Source organism: Gobio gobio, assembly GCF_949357685.1.
Source record: "Gobio gobio genome assembly, chromosome: 21".
Taxonomy (NCBI): domain Eukaryota; kingdom Metazoa; phylum Chordata; class Actinopteri; order Cypriniformes; family Gobionidae; genus Gobio; species Gobio gobio.
The window spans coordinates 33,097,517-33,115,564 of NC_137117.1; the positions used below are offsets into that span (position 1 = coordinate 33,097,517).

The 18,048-nt window shown below is 44.4% G+C and overlaps 1 protein-coding gene across 1 annotated transcript in view; it reads right to left on the reverse strand.

Annotated features, from left to right (window-relative positions):
• LOC307117489 (band 4.1-like protein 1) overlaps positions 1-15,586 on the reverse strand; it is a gene marked incomplete at its 5' end in the record, with an annotated part of 39,348 nt that extends 23,762 nt beyond the window's left edge. Inside the window, 5 exons of the mRNA XM_079802344.1 lie at positions 292-367; positions 456-498; positions 1,568-1,672; positions 12,598-12,762; positions 15,536-15,586. Coding sequence (XP_079658470.1) covers positions 292-367; positions 456-498; positions 1,568-1,672; positions 12,598-12,762; positions 15,536-15,586 — 440 coding nt within the window. The remainder of the gene's footprint in view (positions 1-291; positions 368-455; positions 499-1,567; positions 1,673-12,597; positions 12,763-15,535) is intronic.
• Between the last annotated feature and the right edge of the window lie 2,462 nt (positions 15,587-18,048).

Below are 18,048 nucleotides of genomic sequence, written 5' to 3' on the forward strand. Positions count from 1 at the left end.
ATGTAGGGTCACAGGTATAATAATTATTATACAATTTTAATTTCATATTTCTCTATTCTCAGGTTAATGTCAGTCCAATTCCTCAAATAGTGGCACTATCAAAACATCCTAACCAGCACAGCAACACTGGCTCAACCAATGACGTGAATTTGGGGTGGGATTATCTGTTTTGCTGACCAATACCAGACAGTGACAGTCTGTCCATAAAGACAATCTTTATTTTGCACTTAGGTTTGGTGTTGCTAGTGCCACACAAATTACACATTTCAGCTTTAACATGTTTACACTCACCGTGTGATGTCTTCAATCAGCTGAGACGGATCGGGAGGATAGAATTTGACAGCAAAGGAGAAATGCCAGGGACCCACTAAAAACAATCAGACACAAATTCACATTCATCAGATTCGGGCAACCAAGGTTACAAAGCCAATGTGTCTTTTTTTCCGTACACTTACCACGGATTTGTTTTTTGATTTCTTTCGAAGGATCTAGCCAATGCTGAAAGAGAGAACAAATTCCTCTATCAAGCAGGGCACATTGATAAGCAAATGCCGCAGTTTCAGTATGGTCTCCTCCACGGCAGGAGCAGTCACCTCATACATATTCTGTAAAATGGTCAGTGCATTAATATTCTACAGCCACAGGAACTCTAAAAGAGTAGATAAATGTCATCTCCGGCACACCGCACTCCAGTAAGGTCACCCAAAGCCTGGTGACACACGAAAACATTTAATGCCAGCTCATCTCGGTCCAGAGGAGATGAAAAGAACTGCCTCATTCACATCTCACAGTACCAACGTTCCTAAATGACCACTGATACATGTAAAATATAAAAGCGGTAGAGAATTTGTCTCAGAAACTGCTTAAAGATATTTCCACTAAAAGCCTGGTTATTTTTATCTGCCCACCCAGCCTGCAAATGTCTTCGTACTGTAACATAAATCTTCTCCATTGCATTTGAAAAATGGCCCATTTCTGGTCTGTTTCTGCCTTTACAAGTGTCTCTGACAAATCTTGCACTCTCCGCAGGTCTTGCTTCCCATGCTTGATACATGTGGTTTTCAAACGGAAATCATTCAAACTGCAGTGTGATCGTATTTGTTGACCTGGGAACAATCCCTGCTGATCACAGCAGCAGGCACAAGAGTGCAGCTGGGAAAAAGAGCTAAGTTAAACTAGACTGGGATAGACGTGGCGGTGCAGGCAGGGTACTTATGGCTAAACTAAAACTGGGGAGTACCTCAGAGTATTTCAGTCAATCAAATCCTGCCTCTAACAGTCCCAGTCACAAGGACTCTCAGAGCTCCCTAATAACCACATTACCTCAACCCATTTAGGTGCACGTCAAAACCAGTGATGCTGTAGTTTTAAATAAAGAGGTCATGGTAGTGGGAATAGAAGGAAAATATATGGATGCTCTTGTTAAAACAACACCATCAACATGTTGCCTAGTTACAAATGAGGGAAAGCATAAGATTGGGTTAAGGGCCAGTCAGCCTACGGCATCTAGAATTTCATGACAGGACTTTGTATCAGTAGGCCTACAATGGGAGGATGTAACTCTGACCTTTTGGCTCTCCGTGTCACTGAAGGTTAGGCCGAAGTAGTCCTTCTCCAAGAGGTTGAGATGTTCACATACCGCATCCAGTAACACTTGTCCTTTGCAGAGCTTCTGTACACAGAGATGAAGAAGAACAGAGAAAGAGCACAAGAGAAAAGAGATTGATTTTGTGTTTGTCATTGTAGAAAGTCAGGAGCATTGCAAATCTCTTTACTGGGGCACAGTATCCTAGTAAATGATGGTACCTGGGTTTCTGTCAGGTAATCTAAAGGTGATTTTTAAATTTGAAGGACACAAGTCAACATCATATTATCTAGCCAGGCTCATATTAACCAGTAAATCGCTGGTTAACCAAAAATGTTTGTAATAAGAGGCAGAAAGTCACCAAATATGCTGTGAATAAGAGATTTATGCTAATATGTAGAAAGTATAAATGAACCGTTTAGTTTCTCTCCATTTGATGGATCAATGATAAGGTAAAAGTAGCATGTCAATCAAGTAAATTTAGTTGTATAGCATTGTTCACAAAACACATTGTTACGGAAAATCATGATGTTAAAGGTCCTGTTCTTCGTGATCCCATTTTTCAAACTTTAGTTAGTGTGTAATGTTGCTGTTAGAGCATTTATAATACCTGTAAAATTATAAAGCTCAAAGTTCAATGCCAAGCGAGATATTTTATTTAACAGAAGTTCCCTTTCAAAGCCTACAGCGAACGGCTGGTTAGGACTACATCCTGGTATTTCCTGCTTTAATTACGTCAGTAGAGCAGTATGTCGACTAACCTCCGCCCACAAGAACACGCGAAAAAGGGGGCGTGGTCTTGTTGCTCCCGCGTGGAGAATAGGAAGTGTTGCGTTCGGTTGCGTTCGTATAGTTTGTTTGTTGCCATGTCGTCGAGACGCTGTTATTTTCATCCCGGAGTCAAGTCACCTTTGTTTGGCTTTCCCAGGGACGCTGTACTTAGAGATCATTGAGCGCATGCATCCCCGTTATGGTGAGAGGCGTGACCTTTCCGGTAACGTGCGCTCTGCGTGCCCTAAGCTGCTGTCGAATCACAACACGGGAACCGCTGGCACAATCAGAACTCGTAACGTGTTTCTGAAGGAGGGACTTCATAGAACAGGGAAATCTTTCAAGCCGTTTTGAGGACAGTGAAAACAGCGGTATACAGATAAGTAAATTGTGTGAAAAATACTGTGTTTTTTTACACGCGAAACATGAACACATGTTATATTGCACACTGTAAACACAATCAAAGCTTCAAAAAAACACGAAAAACGGGACCTTTAATGTTTAATATAGGGCTGTCAAAAGATTAATCGCGATTAATCGCATCCAAAATAAAAGTTTGTGTTTACATAATATATGTGTGTGTACTCTGTTCATTATTATTTATATATAAATACACACACAAGCATGTATATATTTAAGAAAAAAATATTATTTTATATATAAAACATTTATATTTATATATATTATAGATTATATAAATGTATATACAGTATATACATGCAAATATTTCTTAAATATATACATGAATGTGTGTGTATTTATATATAAATAATAATTAACAGAGTACACACACATATATTATGTAAACACAAACTTTTATTTTGGATGCGATTAATCGTGATTCATCTTTTGACAGTCCTAGTTTAATATTATATTTAATCTTAATACCTTCATGCCTTCAGTCGCATTTAAGCAGATTAGAGCGTTTGCAGAGCATTTAAGCAGATTGGGCGATAATATAGTTCCCTTTCGAAAGGGAACTCGCACTGCGTCAGCTTTTGCTTACGCTACGGGGAACGCCTCCAGCGTGACAGGTGCCTGAAATCACTATCAAAAAACGTCAATCCTATTGACCGGCGACAGCCTATGATGTCATCAAGGCGCGACCAGGAAGTATATAAGGGCGCCTTGCCAACATGACAGTATATTTTCGTCTTCAGGGACTGTTTTGCCTGTTTCGCTATTGGGAAGCATCAACAGAGAAATGAAGTGTGCGAAGAAGCAGCGACACTTCCGCAGGTGCGTGGATCCGTGCAACAGGTATCTTACACCTGATGACAATGAAGGCGAATGAAGCGCCTGAGGCTGAGGCTTCTCAACCACCCTGTCCCATGTATGGGGAGCTGTTGGAGGTTATGGAGCGTGCTGCAGGTAGACTGCAGCTGCCCTGGCAGCGCGCTAGGAGAGAGGACGTGCGTCCGAGTAGGCTGGACGACCGTTTTCTCTCCGCCCATGACCAACCAGCTCCCGGGAGCCTTCCATTCTTTCCCGATCTCCACCAAGAGATTGCGAGAGGATGGAAGAAACCTTATTCAGCCTGGATCCATCGACATCAGCGGGCTAATTTCGCTGATGTCGAGGGATTGCCCGAGGCGGGATACGTGGTGTTGCCGCCCGTAGACGAGGCGTTTGCGAACTACCTCGCCTCCGGGCGGTTATCGACATTAAGGGCTCCCACCCTGCCGTCTGAACCTCTCAAGACGACTGCGCGCCTGAACGGCAGGGCATACATGTCGGCGGGTCATGCCGGGGCAGCCTTACACACAATGGCGGTGTTACAGGCTTACCAGGCAGACCTGCTGGGGGACCTCGATCAGGGGGTGGGGTCTGACCCCTGAGGCGGTAGCCGAGTTGCACCGGTCCACAGATCTGTCTCTCCGGGCCACCAAGCAAACCGCTTTCGCCATCGGTCGTTCGATGGCGGCGATGGTGGCCACGGAGAGACATCTGTGGCTCAACCTGGCGGACATCGGCGGGAAAGAGAGAACCTTTCTCCTCGATGCCCCGGTATCGCCCTCTGAACTTTTTGGCACCTCCGTAGAGGCGGTGGTGGGTAAGTTCAGGGAGGCGAGGGCGCGCTCGGCGGCATTTAGGACATGCATACCGCGGAGGTCCGGGACAGCGCCCAGGCAGTCGGGTGTCCCGCTCCCGTCTCAGTCTGAGGGCTGGAGACAGGGGCAGCGAGCCAGCGTTGCCTCTCGAGCGCCCCCGCCGTGGAGGAGCGGGACGCAGAAGAGGCGGGACACCCGCAACCGGAAGAGGAAGGAAGCCGGGGCTGGCAACCGGGACCAGCCTAGGCAGCAGACCCGAGGGCGCGGAGATGAATGCTGCTTTTCCCTTCCTCTCACGTTCTCCCCGGGCGCTTTACATCAGGCCGGTGGGCCTATGATGAGCAGGAAATGTAAGATTCTGACGGCCCGCCTGGCTTGGTTGTCGAAGCGCCCCCCTCAGGTCGGCGGGCGGATACTAGCTCGGTGGCTGGATTGACGCACCGCGAGGAGCGATTGGTGAGTCCCCCTCTATGAGGGTGAAACATTTTCAAAACTATGTTTTTCAGGACTTTGTGACCGTCGCTCCCCTGAGCGGGTGTGGGGGAGAGTTTGGATCATCGCGGGATGTCGCAGGGCCTGCAGCTCCCCGTGAGTAAGCTAAGAACGATCTTCTTTGCAACATTATGTGGTTGTGTGTGTATGCCTCACTTTTGCTAGTAGAGTCTTGCTGCCTCTCCGTGTTATTTTTCCCACTATGTGGGTGATTAATTCGCGCTCTCGCCCGAGGGCTTGTAGTGTAAAGGGCTAGCTGTGTTTTCCTAGCGTAAAAGTGGGAAGTAGCTGAAGACCGGGTACGCGCTAATGCGCGAGCTGTAGTGAGATCTGCGGCCAGCTCTGCGGGGCTTTGGGAAAAGGGGTTTCGGGGCCTCAGTGTGTAATATTAGAGGTAATAATATTTCTTTACCGAGCCCTGAGTAGATCTAGTGCGGTCTTATGCCGCACCACTTGGCCTAGGCTTTGACAAGGATGGGGGCGTTCCCTTTTAATGAAGGTTGTTCGCCCCTGGCCTGTCTTTTGATATAAGAACATGGCGTGGTTTATGCATCCTTGTTTCAGCCTCCTCTTGTTACAGAGTCGTCCGGCCAAGGCCCGCCCCCTTCTCTGCGTTCCGGGGGAGTAACGCAGTCGGGGTGTTGCAGCAAACAGCGACTTTGCCAGTGGTCGTGGGGCGGAGTGAAGCGTCTTTCGCTGGTTTGCGATTAGACTTTTTCTGCCGTTTCCGCCTTTCAGAGCTTGGTGGCCGCCATCTTTTGGCGGCCCTCGGCCTCTTCCTGCAGGATGTTCGGCCGGTGGGTTCTATATTTTCTAAGAAAAGGTATTGTTTCACCCTTGCTCTATGTCTCTGCTCCACCTCCTTTAGGGCTCGGGTTGAATTGAACATCGGATAAACCTCTGTGGAGGTTCTGGTCGGATGCTCCCCTGAGGCCCGAGCATTGCCAATGGCTGACGCCCTCGCACTTATGGATGGCCGCTGCATGGAAAGTAAGACAGCCGCCCCGAGGCAGGTGACGTAAGTTGTACTCCCCTCGCTTTAGAGGGTCTTTGTTTAAGCACTTTCGCTGAGTACACCGCTTTTGGCAATGTGATTAGGTCCATGTTTGTAGGCGCTGCCCGAGAGACTGCGCCGTCCTGGGGGCCCTAGGACACGGCGATGCAGTTGTCCCTAGCTGCCTCTGGGATGGAGCCAGCCCCAGGTGAGGGCGTAGGAGCCAGCTGGTTGTTAGTAGCCAGCTTGGACAGTCTGGGCAGTTGGACTTCAGAACAGGTAGTAGGCGTCAACCGGCCTCCCTGCAAGGAAGTCTCGACGCCGTGGCCCACGAGTAGGCCCTGGAGGATCTTCTCCACTGGTGTCGACGTCAGCAGTAACTTCGTCAGTGATCTGCATTTCCAGGCTTTGTCAGCAGCAGACAGCTGCCGCCAGCCCAGGCGCAGCAGCCAGCCTTCTTAGGGCCACCCTGAGGGGTAGGCTCCTGGTTTGGGTTACCTTCGCTCAGGTGGTAGGCCCGATTGGCCTCCCTGAGGGCCTGCTGTGGTCAGCAGGCGCTGCCTGGTCTCCCCCGAGGGGGCACCACTGGCATTGAGTCCCTCGATGGCTGGTATGAGCTGCTAGTAGGTAGTAGGCCTCAACCGGCCTCCCTGAGTGCAGCCGCTGAGGCGGTGACCATGAAGTGCTATGAGTAGCACATTCTGGCTATGGGCGGCACGCTCTGCTATCAGGTGGAGGCATTACGCCTCCCTGAGATCGTTCCCCGGTCCCCAGGTTCGGTAACGGATCGTAGCATGGGATGCTATCAGGCAAGCTGCACGGGGCTTCCCTGAGGGGATTCGCGTGGAGTAGTAGGCCCACGTGGCCTCCTCTGAGGGCACGCTCCTGTCTCATGGTCTCTGGATAGTTCCAGTCACTGAGCAGAGGGCTGTGACTGAGAAATGCCCGGCATTTTTGCAGGTGGTAGGCCCGTTAGGCCTCCCTGATGATGCGAGTCCCTATCTTCCCTGCTACCTCGAGGGCTAGCACAACTGCGATCAGGTTTCAGGCCCGTATGGCCTTCCTGAGGGCGAGCTCCGCTGTTGGACACGCGAGCAGTCGGCACGGGTTACCAGCTGGAGGCTCCTCTCGGCCTCCATGGGGAACGAGTTCCCCTGGCGGGAACGCACAACTGGCTTTACTCTGACAGCTAGTGGTCACCCGCTATCAGGCGCCGGTCTCTGGCCGTTCGCGAGACCTGGAAGTGGTGTTCTTACCCTAGCACGACGAGACGTTACAGCTGCTATGCGGTCCCCACGGGAGGGGACTTTCATAGTTTGCCTACTGCATAGCTACCTACCAGGCAGGCTTATGAGCTCCTCTCGAATGAGGGTCTACTCTGAGCTTACGGCCGCTTGGCGCTGGTTGAGGGTTGTAGGCCCCTCGGGGCCTCCCTGGCATAATCAGCCTGTAAGGCCTCTGGCCTCCTAAGCACGTTTTAAAGTAGGTGCTTGGTAGATCCGAGGATCAAGCGGCTAAACTCCCCTCGCTAGCAAGGGTTATATAGCACTTCGCTGAGAGCTGCTCTCCGGGATAACCCGTCTCTGAGATCCGGCTAGTGGATGTTACTGCCTTTCTTGCAGCACCCTAGCGGGATGCCTCTTCGGAGGCGAGTACCAGAGGCTCTGTACTATACAGACAGGGTTGACCATATTACGTGTCCCACATTAGTCTGGGTCACCTGGTCAGGTCTCCCTGGTGGCATTCGGTGAGAACCTCCCGAATAGTGACTGGCATAGGGTTCCCTCGTAGTTCCCTTGCCACGTTCCCTTAAAGGAACCCCTTCTAAGTCGAATGGGTGGTTCCAGGCCTTCGAGCAGGGCCTGGGAAGGACCTCATGTGTGTGAAGGTTCCTTCTTGGGCGATAGCTTGGGCTATGACCGTAGGGAGCGCTGTCACTGACAGCCTAATGTGACCAGAAGGGGAGTGGTTCAGGCATTTCAGTAGAATTTGCTTGTCTTGACAGTTGTCACTGCCAGTGGGCATGCACTCCCGTTGGCATGGCGTAGTGGGTATATCGTTCCCCGTAGCGTAAGCAAAAGCTGACGCAGTGCGAGTTCCCTTTCGAAAGGGAACGTCTCAGGTTACAAATGTAACCTTTGTTCCCTGAGAACAGGGAACGAGACACTGCGTCGCTTTGCCATGCCACAGGGCCTGCCTGCCGAAAACAGTCCCTTCAGACGATTAGATACTGTCATGTTGGCAAGGCGCCCTTATATACTTCCTGGTCGCGCCTTGATGACATCATAGGCTGTCGCCGGTCAATAGGATTGACGTTTTTTGATAGTGATTTCAGGCAACTGTCACGCTGGAGGCATTCCCCGTAGCGTAAGCAAAAGCTGACGCAGTGTCTCGTTCCCTGTTCTCGGGAACAAAGGTTACATTTGTAACCTGAGACGCTTACATTTACAAGCAATAAAAAGGTGTTGAGATTTGCTATATAGAATATATTGCCTCAGTGTAATATATGTATGCAGATAATGACGTTGAATATACTTATTTATACAATGGTATGACTGAATACTCAATTCTGATTGGCTGGAAGGTGTGCGTTCAAATGGTTTAATCCAAAGGAAAGTTTCCGTCAGTTTAATCGCTGTTCTATATTAAAAGTACATTGCTAGTGGTTAATAAACAAAACTGCACGCGTCTTGCTGAAGAACATTTCAGCCGGAGCTACTTCTCTCTGTTTATGTATATGACGAGTCACGCAGGTGCTGGGATACTCCACAACGTCCCGTCTAAAATAGTCAGAATGTAAACACTTATTATAGGTGTACTGTAGTGATTCAGGATAAGACAAAAACACAAAGTGTAAGATGTACTCGCTTAATATATCAATTGTGTATTTCGAACAAAAATCTTACATAGTGTACTTTTAATGTGCTGCTTTCATTGAAGCACAGACACACACACATAGGACCCTATTTTAACGATCTGAGTGCATGGAGAATTTGCGAGCGGAAAGACTGAACGCTTCTCCAGAGAGGAATCCTTTTATTTTTAATATTTAAAAATGTTTGCGTGCTGCTGCGCATCCCTGTGTGTGTAATAAGCAAAGTGTACGCGGGTTGTGTACCCGCCTATAGACGCATATTACTAACACGCCCTTTAAATAACAAAAAATACTGTGCTATTGACTTTAGACCAGGTTTTTGTTGGTCAATGGCACAGTCGTTTTCAGTTCCTCAAAATAGCAACGTGCCAACAATGCGCCTAAACACACCTCGTTTTCAGACCAGCACGCCCATGGGCGAACAGATGGGCGTGAGTGCATTTGCTATTTAAACAACGTGGTGCTGGATGTGAAAATGATAACTGCGTCGGGCTGAAACTCTCTTGATAATTCTTTCAAATAAATGTTATAACTTATTAAGATTAATGAAATCTTACCGCGCTACTTTATCTTTGTGTCTGATTTAAAGCGTGCAGAATGTGACTGTGATATAAGCACGATAATCCACAGCTAAGTGTGCATTACACTTTTATGCACTCCCTTACATATCTAACTTATATAATAATAATATATAGGCAAAAATATATGTAAATATAATATAGTCAAATAAACCGTAACATTTCTCTTCAGTCATAGCTAAGCATCTGTCCTTTCTGACCACACCCAGTCATTCTGCACAAAAGAGTGGCATATGCAGCCCGCTAGAGACACCGGCTCTGGCTTTGCCTTTCTAAAGAAACACTGAGCACTCGCCGCCCAGGGAGCCCGTTTCCCGCGGCGACAGAGATACAGCGCAGCTGTTTCCATGGCAACAGAAGTGGTGAGGTTTTGTGTGTGTGTGTGTGTGTGAGAGTCTGTGCATGTGTGTGTGTGTGTGTGTGTGTGTGTGTGTGTGTGTGTGTGTGTGTGTGTGTGTGTGTGTGTGTGTGTGTGTGTGTGTGTGTGTGTGTGTGTGTGTGTGTGTGTGTGTCGCTTCCCTGGCCTCTCATGGCTGAAGCACAAGGTTTTTTTGAGAGGGAGAGAGAAAGAGAGAGTGGGTGTGCTGCCATATAAAGGCTTCTTAAGTTAGCCAGGGAGCCCCTCAATTACAACAGCACATTAATTTGGAATGTAAAGGCAATTTCATAGTTTTTACTCCAACATAAATGCACTTGAAGGACTCAATTTTAATGGATCCCTGGGTGCAGAAATATACTCTAGTTATACTATAGTTCTGACTTACATCGGTACTGTATTTTGTTGCAATTGATGATATAAGGCAGTATTGTACTTTCACAGCTTGCTTCCATCAGCAAGGCCTGTAATGAGACGTACTCTACTGTTTTTATCTACAGTATAGTGCAAAGACTTGTATTATTGATAATGTGACCTAAATAATCAATTACATTGTTATTAAATGTGCTTTATTACTTTAGATTTATTAGACTCTTGAGATTGTGCTTCTCTCTGTGATCAACTCGAGAATAAGTCATTGTTTCAGTGGAGTCATCAGATGTTTAAAGGGACAGTACACCCATCCTCAACTCATTCCTTCATCTGTGGAACAGAAAATATGTCTAGCTATATTCTCAGGCTGCTTTTTTCCTTACAATGGAAGTAAACAGGGACAAAAAAGTTGATTGTAGTAAATAAACTTCCCTTCACAACTGTCACAGGAATATATTAATATCTTAAAGGAATAGTTCACCTAGAAGATATTTTGACTTCCATTGTATGGACCAAAACACACACACACGCAACATTTTCTTTTATGTTCCAGAGGAGAAAGAAAGTCATACAGGTTTGGAACGGCATGAGGGTGAGTGAATTATAATGTGTGGGTGAACTATCTTTTTAACCACATAAATAATATGTAGCCTTCAAGTATTTCTCAATTTTTTGGAGAAATTTTTCCTTCAAGTATTTCTCAAGTAAAATTGCTTTAGTTTTTTTCAATCTCAATCACTATGTTTTTTAAATTAAGTAGCTACAAATAGCCCATGTAAACACTGTAAAGTGGAGTGACAACTGCCTTTCAATGCAGAAGTGAGTCCCCTAAATGATTGTTCCAACTCACAAAACTGTGATGATTGACACCGTGGTAACCATAGCAATGCTTTTGGTGTTTGGTATGCACTATTCTGAACAGAGTAATATTACAAAATTAAATAAAGCAGTCGACGGAGGCGTCATATTTGATACTTGGAAAGGCTGCTTCACAGTGCGCACACTTGCATTGTTGCCATGTCCACTTTTATTTGTTTAAACTTGGCTTTATGGAGTTATTAAAGTGAGCAGGTGCAGATCACGATATTGTCCATTTATTTAATTTTTTACGGGCTTGTTATGGTTTGCTGATTTGCTTGCAAGATCTGTTAACATGAGTCAGGTTCGTACAGCTTTCCCTGTGATTTCTTGCACCGCACATACAGACGAGAGATACAAACGTATTTTAACATGCATCAGAGATGTATGTCATCTTTCATATCTCTCAACCACTTGTAATAACTGATCCTTTTTTATATGGAAAAGAGCAATTTGTACATTGTATTCTTCTTGTGTTCTATGGAAGAAAGAAAGTCAAACAGCTTTGGAAAAAGCTGACGGTGAGTAAATGATGACAAATTTTTTAAATCAGGCTGAACTTTAGCCAAGGGTGACAAACACACAAGCCTGGTATAACCTCCTCAGAAGGGCTGTAGTATTATTTACTCCATGGGAGCACTAACATCACAATTATAGATTTCCCATCCTCCTCCCCTTCAGCGAAGCGTACAAGACTGGAAGTATCGGCAGTATTTGACCTTTAGATTGGACAGTCTGCCTCTCTCAGTAGGTGTTGCAGCATCCGTAATGGCAAACGGATGGGACACACTACCAGAGAGCTACGAATAAGACCCAAGAGAAGAGCCATGTCTGAATACACCCTGGGAATCCATCAGCCAGCAGACCCCCGGGACACGCAGGCAGACATGGCACTGATCTCAGAGCAGTATGTGGCACTCCCTGGAGAGTTATAGTGTGGGAGGGCTTTTTACCTATCAATGAACACCCCCACCCCATCAGCCCACACTAGCATTCATATCTCATGTGCTGTAACTCCCCGGAGCACTGCAGTAGGGAACATGAAGCTGTAGTGCTGGGCTGTGAAATTCAGATGAAGGCATTGAAATGTGTGGTCCAGGGATCATCTTTGTGATATTTTTTTATTGTAATATCTATACATTTTCCTTTTGTCAATACAGCTGGTGGTTGATACGGGTCAAATAGTGTAGAGTAGTTTTAGTTAAGTTTTTTATTTTTTTTGTAAAATATATGCAATATCCTTTTTTGAAGAAGGTATACAATTAAACTGACTTTAATTTTTCACTCCTAATTCAATTTTTTATTAAAATATTGCTGTGATTCTAATTTGCTTTTGTTTTGCTAAGTTTTCAAAAGACAGGTGACTAGGTTCACACATGCTCTTTTGAGTATGCTAAAGAGTGCTACAACTGATATATTTTCATAGCACCTCTTATTTAGGGTAGGCAATTTTTGCATTGGCTAGCAAAAAAATTACAACTAATCTAGCTGGTTAAGCAGTCGACAGGGGTGTGGTTGACTTGACAAAAGAAATCAGCACTACACCACAACAGTATGTGAAATAGCTGAGAGCCCTAGAGGTCTGGCACCATGTTTCTTCAGAGAAACACAAATTAGTTTTAGAGAACACAAGCAACTGCTGTACCTCCACTCCGTTCTCATAGGCAGATCCATCTAGCAGTGTGACTTTCACAGGTACTGTCTTTGGCCTTTTGGAGGATTTCTGAGGGGATCTGGACATCCTACTTGGTGTTTTCTCTGACGAATCGTCCGTGTCTCTGTGCTCATCTGACATCTTTGATTCGTGATCCTGAATATAAGTAATCAAAGTTATAGTTTAAAAAAAAAAAAACGTTTCCTGGCTAGATACAAAAATAGTCTGAAATCATGGTTTAGTGTTCAAAAGCAATGCAGGAAAGGATGTTTCATGAAGGCATTTCAAATGACAGAAAGCATTGTCAAACATATTATAAGGCATGACATTTTAAAGGGTTAGTTCACCCATAAATTCTGTCATTAATTACTCACACTCATGTCATTACCAACCATGGAAGCTCAAACGTGCAACGTAACAAGTAAGGAATAATTGACGACGGCCCATTGAATTATTAGAAAAATAATGCACACCCGAGGTGGTGATTAACACGAGAATGCACCTCATTGGTTCTTGCTGAAGCTCAAACATGCCTCGTAACACGAGAATGAACCTCATTGGTTCTTGCTGAAGCTCAAATGTGCTGCGTAACACGAGAATGAACCTTATTGGTTCTTGCTGAAGCTCAAACGTGCCACGTAACACGAGAATGATCCTCATTGGTTCTTGCTGAAGCTCAAACATGCCTCGTAACATGAGAATGGACCTCATTGGTTCTTGCTGAAGCTCAAACGTGCTTTGTAACATGAGAATGCACCTCATTGGTTCTTGCTGAAGCTCAAACATGCTGCGTAACACGAGAATGAATCTCATTGGTTCTTGAGGAAGCTCAAACATGCTGCATAACACGAGAATGAACCTCATTGGTTCTTGCTGAAGCTCAAACGTGCCACGTAACACGAGAATGAGCCTCATTGGTTCTTGCTGAAGCTCAAACATGCCTCGTAACACGAGAATGAACCTCATTGGTTCTTGCAGAAGCTCAAATGTGCTGCATAACACGAGAATGAACCTCATTGGTTCTTGTTGAAGCTCAAATGTGCTTTGTAACATGAGAATGCACCTCATTGGTTCTTGCAGAAGCTCAAATCTGCTGCGTAACACAAGAATGAACCTTATTGGTTCTTGCTGAAGCTCAAACGTGCTGCGTAACACGAGAATGAATCTCATTGGTTCTTGCTGAAGCTCAAACGTGCTGCGTAACACGAGAATAAACCTCATTGGTTCTTGCTGAAGCTCAAACGTGCTTTGTAACATGAGAATGCACCTCATTGGTACTTGCTGAAGCTCAAACGTGCTGCGTAACACAAGAATGAACCTTATTGGTTCTTGCTGAAGCTCAAACGTGCTGCGTAACATGAGAATGGACCTCATTGGTTCTTGCTGAAGCTCAAACGTGCTGCGTGACACGAGAATGAATCTCATTGGTTCTTGCTGAAGCTCAAACATGCTGCATAACACGAGAATGAACCTCATTGGTTCTTGCTGAAGCTCAAACGTGCCACGTAACACGAGAATGAGCCTCATTGGTTCTTGCAGAAGCTCAAATGTGCTGCGTAACACAAGAATGAACCTTATTGGTTCTTGCTGAAGCTCAAACGTGCTGCGTAACACGAGAATGAATCTCATTGGTTCTTGCTGAAGCTCAAACGTGCTTTGTAACATGAGAATGCACCTCATTGGTACTTGCTGAAGCTCAAACGTGCTGCGTAACACAAGAATGAACCTTATTGGTTCTTGCTGAAGCTCAAACGTGCTGCGTGACACGAGAATGAATCTCATTGGTTCTTGAGGAAGCTCAAACATGCTGCATAACACGAGAATGAACCTCATTGGTTCTTGCTGAAGCTCAAACGTGCCATGTAACACGAGAATGAGCCTCATTGGTTCTTGCTGAAGCTCAAACATGCCTCGTAACACGAGAATGAACCTCATTGGTTCTTGCTGAAGCTCAAACGTGCTGCGTAACACGAGAATGAACCTCATTGGTTCTTGCTGAAGCTCAAACGTGCTGCGTAACATGAGAATGGACCTCATTGGTTCTTGAGGAAGCTCAAACGTGCTGCGTAACACGAGAATGAACCTCATTGGTTCTTGCTGAAGCTCAAACGTGCTGCGTAACATGAGAATGGACCTCATTGGTTCTTGAGGAAGCTCAAACGTGCTGCGTAACACGAGAATGGACCTCATTGGTTCTTGAGGAAGCTCAAACGTGCTGCGTAACATGAGAATGAACCTCATTGGTTCTTGTGGAAGCTCAAACATTCTCCGTAACACGAGAATGAACCTCATTGGTTCTTGTGGAAGCTCAAACGTGCTGCGTAACACGAGAATGAACCTCATTGGTTCTTGTGGAAGCTCAAACGTTCTCCGTAACACGAGAATGAACCTCATTGGTTCTTGTGGAAGCTTAAACGTGCTGCGTAACACGAGAATGAACCTCATTGGTTCTTGTGGATGCTCAAACGTGCTGCGTAACACGAGAATGAACCTCATTGGTTCTTGTGGAAGCTCAAACGTGCTGCGTAACACGAGAATGAACCTCATTGGTTCTTGTAGAAGCTCAAACGTGCTCCGTAACACGAGAATGAACCTCATTGGTTCTTGCTGAAGCTCAAATGTGCTGCATAACACGAGAATTAATCTCATTGGTTCTTGCTGAAGCTCAGGCGTGTTAGACTAAACTGCTCAATTCGTAAGAGTTTTAAGATCTCTTTATGAACTTTTTTAAGCGTCAAAGTGTCAGTTGCGTAGCAGTCAATGGAGGGACAGAAAGCTCTCCGATTTAATCAAAAAGATTTTAATTTGTGTTCTGAAAATGAATGAAGGTCTTACGGGGTTTGAAACAACATGAGGGTGAGGAATTAATGACAGAATTTTCCTTTTTGGGTGAACTAACCCTTTAATAAATGATACATCTTAGGCTTACCATATAGCCTCCGTCTGCTGTATTCTTTGTGGTTGAACTTCTCTCTGACATAGCAATCACTTGCAGTCCTAAAGTAATAAAAAACAAGATTAAACAGAGTAAACTTTCCTCTCACATATTCATTTCATATTAACTTCTTTAAAGGCCTAATGAACGTACTTTAATGAACACATACTGTGTGCCATTGACAACATACTGGTGCTACTTTCGTGTCTCTCGTATCACTTTCAGTATATTGAAGAGTATTCCACACTTGCATTCCACAAAATGAACAAAGGCATACCGGTTTGGAACAACATGAGAATATTGACTAATTGTCAGAATTTTCTTTTTTTAGGTGAACTATCCCTTTGACATGATTCGACAGAAAAAGAACAAATAGATCTGTTGGTTTATCTAATGAGCCATGCAGCGAAATGTTCATGTGCTCTGCAGAGGGAATGTTCCATAGTTAGTCGCCAAATGACCAGTACAGAGTCTCTTTAAGCTATACTGAATCAATGCCTGTAAGAGAAGACATCTGGTGACTTATAGCGCATGCAATGTGTTCATTGACATATATTCATGGAAAACAAATATTACGTGTCTTCATTATGTGTCAAACATTATGTCTTCACCATAAATATAATTTGCTAGTGATGATCTCATATTAATAAATTAACAAGCTGTGATACACAGTTTGAGTAAACAGATTTACTGTGTTGAAATGAAGCACTTAATGAAATGTGTAAAATATAAGGATTTTATTTAATGGCTATGCTATTTTTTTCTCTCACTAGAATAGAAATCTTGGTAAAATAAGACAGATGGATGTAGAAGCTGAATCTAAAAAGGCTAAATGCTTAAACCTGACTAAATGTACAATCCTTTTTTTAGCAAATAAACTTCTCCATGTGTAATGGTGTTGAGGAGTTGCAGCTTGACAGTTTGATACCACTGTGAATATGCTAATCGCCTTCATTTCCATCTCATTCACTTGCACCACGCTGTGCTACTAAAAGCCCCAAACATCTCCCCCATAGAAAATCTCCAAATATCACTCAATAAAAGCATTGCAGTTACAACAAACAAACCTCCTCATATGGCCATGCTAATTTTCATCGTTCGCTCTTTAAGTACTTTCCACTATCCAAATGTATCCGTGATTCAGTCAGAAGACAAACAGCCAGTCCATTAAATGGCTAATCTATATATTTAACTCGCTGACTTATCTCTTTTAACAATTAACTGGTTTTAACTGAAACTCTGCAGTTTGCCTTAATGGAGGACTTAATGCTTTAATTATTTTAGCTGAACTGTTACGACCTTGAGGGTTTAAGCTTTCTTGATGCTTTTATTCATAGAACAGAGGACAAGAAATGGTGGGGGGGGGGGGAATCAGGATCGGGAAACATCAAGAATCAGATTTAAACAAACTGTCCACGTGAGCTTATTGCTAGGCCATGGCAGTTTTATAGATGCTGACAGAAGAGAATATAGACTGATCAAATAAGATAAAGTATCAAGATGAAAAAGAAATAGTAAAAATCTTTCGATTAACCCTTGTGCATCAAAAAAAGTTACACATAGGTCCATAGAGGACACAAATGTCCATGTCAAAAAACTTGGGAGCATAGACTTAAGTTTGGTCTCATTTTAAAGAAGATCCTTGGCAGATTATTTTTTATGTTATAGGTTTAAGTTTATGAAAATGATTTATGAATATTATTTTATATAAAATACATATTTTATGAAACATGTTGAACTCTAAAACTGCTAGAAAATCAAAACCACAAATCTAAACAAGTTGTGTTCCAAATTTGAGGTTGATATCTCCAAAAATGAGCTTTCAGTAAGATTTTGTTTGGGCGCAGTGCCAAAATTTCCCCTATTAGATGCCAGCAAAGCTCCACTGGTGCACAGTGGTTGGATTTGTAATTCACTCTGTCTCCTCTCCACCAATCAGCTGGTGTGTGGTGGGCGTTCTGGCGCAATATGGCTGCCGTCGCATACTCCAGGTGGATGCTGCACATTGGTGGTGGTTGAGGAGATTCTCCCCTTCTATGTAAAGCACTTTGCACTGCATGAAAAGTGGGATTTTCGTCAGTATGTGGCACTGTAGATTGCCGTGGAACTTCAGGTTTACGACTGTGCACGGCAATTTGCAGGCAACACCGAAAACTGCCGTAAATTGTCGGAAATTGACGTGGGCCTTGCTTGGCAGTTGTCCCCCCATGACCCCCCCTCCCCTTAATTCTAGGGGAGGCTTTATCATGTAAATGAACATGCTGTGAGCTACACAAATGCAAATCAGAGTAGCAGCAGGGGGAGTTTTATCTAGGTTCTGAATTTTTTTAACCAAAACAAGTTTAAAATTTAACTTAAATTTAAGTTAAATGTACTCGTTTTAGTTCACATTACTACATTTTTAGGGCAACCAGTTTGCTCCAATTTTTTAAGTAGATTCAACTTGTCCGGGCTCACAGTGTAGATTAATTACTCTCTATGTCATTAGCAATAATGTTATGTAAAAA